The sequence below is a fragment of the Mugil cephalus genome, chromosome 13 (assembly GCF_022458985.1).
Source record: "Mugil cephalus isolate CIBA_MC_2020 chromosome 13, CIBA_Mcephalus_1.1, whole genome shotgun sequence".
Classification (NCBI taxonomy): domain Eukaryota; kingdom Metazoa; phylum Chordata; class Actinopteri; order Mugiliformes; family Mugilidae; genus Mugil; species Mugil cephalus.
Window position 1 is genome coordinate 4,340,154 of NC_061782.1, and position 10,467 is coordinate 4,350,620.

Sequence of the window (10,467 nt, forward strand, 5' to 3'; positions counted from 1 at the left end):
GCGATGACGTCACGGCCCAAACCTCTATATATACAGAGCAGAAACCTGTCAGAGCCATTCGCTACGATAAGCAACGATCAACAGAGACGACCGTCAACAGACCCCACGAATATCACACACCGTTAGATACTCAACAACAACCGTTCACACATAGTTAATCAGTGACAACAAGCTCCACCTACAGGGCATCACTGTCAACTACACTTTCAAACAACCGATAGATCCTGATCAGACATGTACTCATCAGGCATCGAGAAGGGCACAGGCTCGCACCCCCAGCATCGCCACCCCCAGGGTGACATGCAACTCGCCGGAGTGCCCCCCAGCCCAGATGTGCACTCACATCATGGATTGCGCAGAGCACAGACTCGCGCCCCCCAGCATCGCCACCCACAGGGTGACATGCAACCTGCAGGAGTGCCCCCCGGCCCAGATGTGCACCCACATCAGGCATCGCGCAGAGCACAGACTCGCGCCCCCCAGCATCCCAGGCCATGGCACGACAGACCACATGCACAGACGAGCCACGGCTCAGACGTGCACAGGATCAGAGAGGAACTTCATTTTGCTCGGAAGGACCTTCGGACCATGTCCTCTGCAGTGGACTCCATGGCAGATCTGGCTAAAGAGCAGGACAGAGCAAACATGCAGCTGGAATTCAACAATCGCTCCTTGCAGGGCACGCTGGGGACAAAGCTGTACATGGCCAACCAGAAAATCACTGAGTTGGAAGCAGCTTTAGAAAGCGCAAGGAGAGACGAGCAGCAGAACATCACGAGAGAAAAGGAAATCTCCTCACTCCGTGATGAACTACAGGTGGCACAGACGGGACAAACCTTCTGGATGGAAACCTGTGAGCAGATGAAGGCCGACTTTGAGAACGAGCTGAAAAAGCTCAAATCAACACACGACGCCCAGCGCAGCTCTGAGCTGCAGCAAAAGGAAGCTGAGTGTCAGAAGATGGTGAACCAGCTGCAGGAGCAGCTCACCGAGAAAGACAACGTGATCGGCGCCATCAACAATGAGCTGTCGGCCATTTCATCTGAGCTCAGCCTCAAACAAACCGAACTGGACCAGAGCGTCAACAAGTGCCAGGCTCTGGAGGAGAAGTTCAAAAAGGACCTGACTGAGCAACGCAAGAAAAGTCAGGAAATGATTCTGGTGATAGACCAGGAAATCTCCGTTCTTCAAGAAAGTCTTGACGCTCAGAAGAAGGAGACAAAAAAAGTCACGGATACATTTACGAAAACCCGTGACCAGATGAAGGCGGACTTTGAGAACGAGCTGAAAAGGCTCAAATCAACATACGACGCCCAGCGCAGCTCTGACCTGCAGCAAATGGAAGCTGAGTGTCAGAAGAAGGTGAACCAGCTGCAGGATCAGATCACTGAGAAAGACGACGTGATCAACACTGCAAGAAGTGACCATTTGGCCATTTCTTCCGAACTCAGCCTCAAACAAACTGAACTGGACCAGAGCATCAACAAGTGCCAGGCTCTGGAGGAGAAGTTCAAGGAGGAGCTGGTTCAGGAATGCAAGAGAAAAGATGAAATTATTCTGGAGAAAGACCAGGAAATCTCCGTTCTTCAAGAAACTCTTGACGCTCAGAAGAAGGAGACAGAAACAGTCACAGATACATTGATGAAAACCTGTGACCAGATGAAGACGGACTTTGAGAACGAGCTGAAAAAGCTCAAATCAACATACGACACCCAACGTAACACTGACCTCCAGCAAATGGAAACCGAGTGTCAGAAGAAGATGAACCAGCTGCAAGATCAGATCACTGAGAAAGACGACGTGATCAACACTGCAAGAAGTGACCATTTGGTCATTTCATCTGAGCTCAGCCTCAAACAAACTGAACTGGAGCAGAGCATCAACAAGTGCCAGGCTCTGGAGGAGAAGTTCAAGGAGGAGCTGGCTGAGAGAGAAGAAACCTCAAAGACGAGACTGAAAGAGATGGAGAAGCTGTGGATGGAGAAAGAAGAAGCCCTGAAGAGGGCAGCCAGCAAAGCTGAAGAAGACCTGAAGCTTGTGATCACGGAAAACATCCGTCTTCAAGAGCTCGCCCTTCAAAACAAGAAGGAAACTAAGAAAGAGAAGAAGAAGAAGGAGGAGAAAGGCCTCACACATGAAAACAAGCAAAGCAGCAGCATAGAAGAGGATGAGGTCACAGAGTCTCCACCGCCGGACGCCAAAAGAGACAAGAAACACAGCGTCTGGAGAAAACAACCAAAGACCAGCGATGCTGAAGCTGTTGTGTCCGTGTCTCAGGACGAACAACAGGGAGACGACAGAAAGAAGAAACGTCACGGCTTCTGGTGCAGGGCTCGAAAAATGATGAGCCGCCGCAGCGACACCACAGCGACAGAAGGTCCTTCATCTCCAGGACCGTGAACCATCCTCCTACCCCTCTACCCCTCTACCCCCCCACCTCTACCCCGTTTGTGAAGATTGTCGGTCATTCAGATCATGGGTTATGTCCAAAAACAAGCTGGATGGAACTTGTGGAGGCTTCCTCAGCCCTAAAATGAGTCGAGTTGACTTCGTTTTCACTTTATTTGTGGAAAAACTGACTCGAGACCTAATTGGCAAAAAAAAAAAAAAAAAAAAGATATAATTCTCTAATTCCTAACACTAAATTTACAACCACATTTTCCTCCAAATTCTACAGAACTTACGAAGCCCCTAAGGGGCCATGGGAGAAAAGATGATCAAAAACTACATCTCGTGCTCAAGAGAAACGACCTCGTGGATATATATCAACGCGATACTGTCTCGTGAAACCCGCAGGAGTGCCTTTAGAGGCAGCCTGCACACGAGAAACTATCTCGTACATATATATCAACGCAATACCAAGATATTATATAATATCTTGTACACATATACATATATATATCAACGCGATACCATCTGGTGCAGTCTGCAGGAGTGCCTTTAGTGGCAGCTTGCACACCACATGTGTATCTCATATGTATATATATGACACTCTCGGTATGATATCTCATGCGTGAGCTGCCCCTAAAGGCGGCTCACGCATGAGATAGCATCTCGAATATATATATATATGTATATATCAACACAACACCGTTATATTATCTCATGCGCACAAGATACTTTTTCATTGTCTTTCCCTCCATGGCCTCTTCAGGGCTCCATAAGAACTAGATGTGTGAGGAAACGAGTCCAGATGTTTTTGTTCAACCACTGTGAACTGAGTGAGTGATGATCTTCACAGACAACCCCCCCCCCCCCATTAAAATAATAAATAAATAAATATAAAAACATTAACATGAGCATCAGTGAGAGTGTTTATTAGTGCTAAAGTTTAATCACATGAATTTAACTGCAGACATGAAGCTCTAATCGACTTTAATCATGATGTTACAAAGTGAACTGACACAAAGCTGAAGTTTTAGGAACCAGGATATTACGGTTCCTGTGTGTTCCACTCTGTCACATTAAAAAGTTGCAAGGGATTCAGAAATAGTTTAGTGAACCATGAATTTGTCTATTTCATGTTGCCTCATTTAAAAACCACCACACAAATATTATAAATCATTACCATAAGTGACGTCCTGCTTGGCTGCACAAGAGAAAACACAAACATGTGCTTCAGTTCAAATAAACTTTAATCTGAAAACAAAATCACAAGTGAACCACACAGAATATTTTATATTTTATAACTTATACAGTAAGTTATTTCATCTAAATCTAAGTAAACTGTCTGGAAGACACATATTATTTATTACTGGGATAAAACGCAGCATCAGCACAAAATCCTGAAGATTATTTCCATCATTTCAGGGCAACTTATGTTTAGAAATATCAGAAAGATCGCTGCTGTTAATTAAACAGTACTTTTAAGTACGGAAACAAACATTTGCAAAATACTAAAAATGACAATTTCTGCAAAACGCGTTCGTGTCAATGTACAAACAGCTTAAAGCTTTTTAGGTTTTCTTAGGGAAATACTGCGTCTGGCTCACAATGCTGGAGAAAGAGTAAATATTTTTAAAACAATGGGAAAAAAGGATCTTTAAAGAGTGAGGCTGAAACAATGGTGAATAAAGAAAAATAAGCATTTATTTACTACAAGTGATCTCAAATAGTCTTGATTCATCTGTGCCAGGCAGAACAATTAAATCCTCTTCCACTATAGAGGCAGAAGGTAGATAATTAACACGTCTATCTACCTGCTGCCATTTAAATAACAGAATAAGTCATGATGCTTGGAGTAAGACAGCAGCGACAGATGGATAAATAGATGGAAAATAAAAGAGTTCTCAATCTAAACTGGTTCCTGGAGAATAGGAGCGGGCGATAGAGGAAAAAATAAATAAAAATTCAGACCCATAAGAAGTTCCTATGAGTAGTGGTCAGAAGTGATGGCGCTGCCAGGAATTTTGGGCCCCATGAAAGAAAAAGACAACAGCTGCTGTCTGAACTGTCACTTTTTTTGCAGAAGAACTATAGGATCCTTTTTGTCTCTCCTTTCTCTCTCCATTTTTTTTATTTTATTGTTTTAAACACATCGTCCTTTGCTACTGGGCAGCATTGTGACTGATCCAGGTACAGAGTGAACTTCTGTCTGCGCAACGACGCGCTAAGGACCAAACCATTTCATCACGGGGGTGGTTGGTCAATATTATTTGTATTTATTATAATACAAAAATATAATAGATAAATTGGCCAATCTACTTCCTTGTTAATGCTAAATAAATAAAAAATATTACATATTAACCTACAGCTGAGTTAACTTACACTTTAAACAGAGGGAGCTAGCCTAGCTTAGCCCAACATTAATAAAGGTGCCTCTGAAGCTCAGTAAAACCAGAGCCACAATAAATTAAAACTAATTACTACTCTTCATCTAATGAAAATCAATTGTTGATACTTTAAAAATGATTGAAAAATTTAGCAATAATCAGCACTCAGATACATAAACTCACATGATAATGGCCATTGAAGCTCTGTCACTTAGCTCTAAATTTAGTTGATATTAATTCAATTAATATTTCTCTGTATCTCTCCACAATAAGTTCATGTCTAGACAATGGCATCAAGTAAAGATCAACACTTCAGGAAATATCTTTTAAAAAATAAACAATTTAATTTAAAGATGTATGTGATCACACACAGGAAGAACAAAATTATTAGGAAGCACATTGGTACTTTTATTGATATTGTAACAGTCAATAAATGACTGACTGTAATTATACAGTATATATATTCTGCTTTTTAAATGCTGCACCATGTAACACGTCATTTCCTTCTGATTTCCTTGTTATCAGAATCTGGTGTTAAACTATAACATCAACTAAAGTTTCCAGTTATTCATTTGTTTTGTATTTAGTCAAACCTGTTGAGTCCGTCATAATCTTCATCATCGACAACATCATCATCGTCGTCGGCGTCGTTGTCGTCCTCCGTCAATGACGTCATCACGTCGGAACGACATCAAAGGAAAGGGTTTTGCCTTTGATGTGCTGCGATGACGTCACGGCCCAAACCTCTATATATACAGAGCAGAAACCTGTCAGAGCCATTCGCTACGATAAGCAACGATCAACAGAGACGACTCTCAACAGACCCCACGAATATCACACACCGTTAGATACTCAACAACAACCGTTCACACATAGTTAATCAGTGACAACAAGCTCCACCTACAGGGCATCACTGTCAACTACACTTTCAAACAACCGATAGATCCTGATCAGACATGTACTCGCATCAGGCATCGAGAAGGGCGCAGGCTCGCGCCCCCCAGCATCGCCACCCCCAGGGTGACATGCAACTCGCCGAGTGTCCCCCCACCAGATGTGCACTCACATCATGGATTGCGCAGAGCACAGACTCGCGCCCCCCAGCATCGCCACCCCCAGGGTGACATGCAACCTGCAGGAGTGCCCCCCGGCCCAGATGTGCACCCACATCAGGCATCGCGCAGAGCACAGACTCGCGCCCCCCAGCATCCCAGGCCATGGCACGACAGACCACATGCACAGACGAGGCACGGCTCAGACGTGCACAGGATCAGAGAGGAACTTCATTTTGCTCGGAAGGACCTTCGGACCATGTCCTCTGCAGTGGACTCCATGGCAGAACTGGCTAAAGAGCAGGACAGAGCAAACATGCAGCTGGAATTCAACAATCGCTCCTTGCAGGGCACGCTGGGGACAAAGCTGTACATGGCCAACCAGAAAATCACTGAGTTGGAAGCAGCTTTAGAAAGCGCAAGGAGAGACGAGCAGCAGAACATCACGAGAGAAAAGGAAATCTCCTCACTCCGTGATGAACTACAGGTGGCACAGACGGGACAAACCTTCTGGATGGAAACCTGTGAGCAGATGAAGGCCGACTTTGAGAACGAGCTGAAAAAGCTCAAATCAACACACGACGCCCAGCGCAGCTCTGAGCTGCAGCAAAAGGAAGCTGAGTGTCAGAAGATGGTGAACCAGCTGCAGGAGCAGCTCACTGAGAAAGACAACTTGATCGGCGCCATCAACAACGAACTGTCGGCCATTTCATCTGAGCTCAGCCTCAAACGAACTGAACTGGACCAGAGCGTCAACAAGTGCCAGGCTCTGGAGGAGAAGTTCAAAAAGGACCTGACTGAGCAACGCAAGAAAAGTCAGGAAATGATTCTGGTGATAGACCAGGAAATCTCCGTTCTTCAAGAAAGTCTTGACGCTCAGAAGAAGGAGACAAAAAAAGTCACGGATACATTTACGAAAACCCGTGACCAGATGAAGGCCGACTTTGAGAACGAGCTGAAAAGGCTCAAATCAACATACGACGCCGAGCGCAGCTTTGACCTGCAGCAAATGGAAGCTGAGTGTCAGAAGAAGGTGAACCAGCTGCAGGATCAGATCACAGAGAAAGACGACGTGATCAACACTGCAAGAAGTGACCATTTGGCCATTTCATCAGAGCTCAGCCTCAAACAAGCTGAACTGGACCAGAGCATCAACAAGTGCCAGGCCCTGGAGGAGAAGTTCAAGGAGGAGCTGGTTCAGCAATGCAAGAGAAAAGATGAAATTATTCTGGAGAAAGACCAGGAAATCTCCGTTCTTCAAGAAATCTTGATGCTCAGAAGAAGGAGACAAAAAAAGTCACAGATACATTGATGAAAACCGTGACCAGATGAAGGCGGACTTTGAGAACGAGCTGAAAAAGCTCAAATCAACATACGACGCCCAGCGCAGCTTTTGACCTCAGCAAATGGAAACCGAGTGTCAGAAGAAGATGAACCAGCTTCAAGATCAGATCACGAGAAAGACGACGTGATCAACACTGCAAGAAGTGACCATTTGGCCATTTCTTCCGAACTCAGCCTCAAACAACTGAACTGGACCAGAGCATCAACAAGTGCCAGGCTCTGGAGGAGAAGTTCAAGGAGGAGCTGGTTCAGGAATCCAAGAGAAAAGATGAAATTATTCTGGAGAAAGACCAGGAAATCTCCGTTCTTCAAGAAACTCTTGACACTCAGAAGAAGGAGACAGAAACAGTCACAGATTCATTGATGAAAACCTGTGACCAGATGAAGACGGACTTTGAGAACGAGCTGAAAAAGCTCAAATCAACATGCGACACCCAGCGCAGCTCTGACCTGCAGCAAATGGAAACCGAGTGTCAGAAGAAGATGAACCAGCTGCAAGATCAGATCACAGAGAAAGACGACGTGATCAACACTGCAAGAAGTGACCATTTGGTCATTTCATCTGAGCTCAGCTCAAAACAAACTGAACTGGAGCAGAGCATCAACAAGTGCCAGGCTCTGGAGGAGAAGTTCAAGGAGGAGCTGGCTGAGAGAGAAGAAAGCTCAAAGACGAGACTGAAAGAGATGGAGAAGCTGTGGATGGAGAAAGAAGAAGCCCTGAAGAGGGCGGCCAGCAAAGCTGAAGAAGACCTGAAGCTTGTGATCACGGAAAACATCCGTCTTCAAGAGCTCGCCCTTCAAAACAAGAAGGAAACTAAGAAAGAGAAGAAGGAGAAGAAGAAGAAAGGCCTCACATATGAAAACAAGCAAAGCAGCAGCATAAAAGAGGATGAGGTCACAGAGTCTCCACCGCCGGACGCCGAAAGAGACAAGAAACACAGCGTCTGGAGAAAACAACCAAAGACCAGTGATGCTGAAGCTGTTGTGTCCGTGTCTCAGGACGAACAACAGGGAGACGACAGAAAGAAGAAACGTCACGGCTTCTGGTGCAGGGCTCGGAAAATGATGAGCCGCCGCAGCGACACCGCAGCGACAGAAGGTCCTTCATCTCCAGGACCGTGAACCATCCTCCTACCCCTCTACCCCTCTACCCCCCCACCTCTACCCCGTTTGTGAAGATTGTCGGTCATTCAGATCATGGGTTATGTCCAAAAACAAGCTGGATGGAACTTGTGGAGGCTTCCTCAGCCCTAAAATGAGTCGAGTTGACTTCGTTTTCACTTTATTTGTGGAAAAACTGACTCAAGACTAAATTGGCAAAACAAAAAAGATATAATTCTTTAATTCCTAACACTAAATTTACAACCACATTTTCCTCCAACTTCTACAGAACTTACGAAGCCCCTAAGGGGCCATGGGAGAAAAGATGATCAAAAACTACATCTCGTGCTCAAGAGAAACGACCTCGTAGATATATATCAACGCGATACTGTCTCGTGAAACCCGCAGGAGTGCCTTTAGAGGCAGCTTGCGCACGAGAAACTATCTCGTACATATATATCAACGCAATACCAAGATATTATATAATATCTTGTACACATATACATATATATATCAACGCGATACCATCTGGTGCAGTCTGCAGGAGTGCCTTTAGTGGCAGCTTGCACACCACATGTGTATCTCATATGTATATATATGACACTCTCGGTATGATATCTCGTGCATGAGCTGCCCCTAAAGGCAGCTCACGCATGAGATAGCATCTCGAATATATATATATATATGTATATATCAACACAATACCATTATATTATCTCATGCGCACAAGATACTTTTTAATTGTCTTTCCCTCCATGGCCTCTTCAGGGCTCCATAAGAACTAGATGTGTGAGGAAACGAGTCCAGATGTTTTTGTTCAACCACTGTGATCTGAGTGAGTGATGATCTTCACAGACACCCTCCCCCCCATTAAAATAATAAATAAATAAATATAAAAACATTAACATGAGCATCAGTGAGAGTGTTTATTAGTGCTAAAGTTTAATCACATGAATTTAACTGCAGACATGAAGCTCTAATCGACTTTAATCATGATGTTACAAAGTGAACTGACACAAAGTCAAGCTGAAGTTTTAGGAACCAGGATATTACGGTTACTGTGTGTTCCACTCTGTCACATTAAAAAGTTGCAAGGGATTCAGAAATAGTTTAGTGAGCCATGAATTTGTCTATTTCATGTTGCCTCATTTAAAAACCACCACACAAATATTATAAATCATTACCATAAGTGACGTCCTGCTTGGCTGCACAAGAGAAAAAACAAACATGTGCTTCAGTTCAAATAAACTTTAATCTGAAAACAAAATCACAAGTGAACCACACAGAATATTTTATATTTTATAACTTATACAGTAAGTTATTTCATCTAAATCTAAGTAAACTGTCTGGAAGACACATATTATTTATTACTGAGATAAAACGTAACATCAGAACAAAATCCTGAAGATTATTTCCATCATTTCAGGGCAACTTATGTTTAGAAATATCAGACAGATCGCTGCTGTTAACTAAACAGTACTTTTAAGTACGGAAACAAACATTTGCAAAATACTAAAAATGACAATTTCTGCAAAACGCGTTCGTGTCAATGTACAAACAGCTTAAAGCTTTTTATGTTTTCTTAGGGAAATACTGCGTCTGGCTCACAATGCTGGAGAAAGAGTAAATATTTTTAAAACAATGGGAAAAAAGGATCTTTAAAGAGTGAGGCTGGAACAATGGTGAATAAAGAAAAATAAGCATTTATTTACTACAAGTGATCTCAAATAGTCTTGATTCATCTGTGCCAGGCAGAACAATTAAATCCTCTTCCACTATAGAGTCAGAAGGTAGATAATTAACACGTCTATCTACCTGCTGCCATTAAAAACAACAGAATAAGTCATGATGCTTGGAGCGAGACAGCAGCGACAGATGGATAAATAGATGGAAAAGAAAAGAGTTCTCAATCTAAACTGGTTCCTGGAGAATAGGAGCGGGCGATAGAGGAAAAAAAATAAATAAAAATTCAGACCCATAAGAAGTTCCTATGAGTAGTGGTCAGAAGTGATGGCGCTGCCAGGAATTTTGGGCCCCATGAAAGAAAAAGACAACAGCTGCTGTCTGAACTGTCACTTTTTTTTAAAGAAGAACTATAGGATCCTTTTTGTCTCTCCTTTCTCTCCATTTTATTTTTTATTTTTTATTTTTTTAAACACATCGTCCTTTGCTACTGGGCAGCATTGTGACTGATCCAG

At 43.5% G+C, this 10,467-nt stretch overlaps 1 protein-coding gene across 3 annotated transcripts; it reads left to right on the forward strand.

Moving 5' to 3' along the window:
- Positions 1 to 288: 288 nt before the first annotated feature.
- Positions 289 to 3,247, forward strand: LOC125019084 (putative leucine-rich repeat-containing protein DDB_G0290503). Of its 3 annotated transcripts, none has more exons than XM_047603594.1 (2): positions 289 to 1,524; positions 1,924 to 3,247. In XM_047603594.1, the coding sequence occupies exons 1-2, from the start codon at positions 301 to 303 to the stop codon at positions 2,398 to 2,400; spliced, it is 1,701 nt and encodes a 566-aa protein (XP_047459550.1). In that variant the 5' UTR covers positions 289 to 300; the 3' UTR covers positions 2,401 to 3,247. The 3 variants fall into 3 exon arrangements, with proteins under 3 accessions (XP_047459550.1, XP_047459551.1, XP_047459549.1); XM_047603595.1 differs by having other exon boundaries at positions 289 to 1,494; positions 1,894 to 3,247; XM_047603593.1 differs by having other exon boundaries at positions 289 to 3,247.
- The last annotated feature ends 7,220 nt before the right edge of the window (positions 3,248 to 10,467 follow it).

Bases quoted from the DNA above. Each gene is read 5' to 3' on its own strand.
- LOC125019084 (XM_047603593.1), top strand. From the start codon at position 301: ATGCAACTCGCCGGAGTGCCCCCCAGCCCAGATGTGCACTCACATCAT.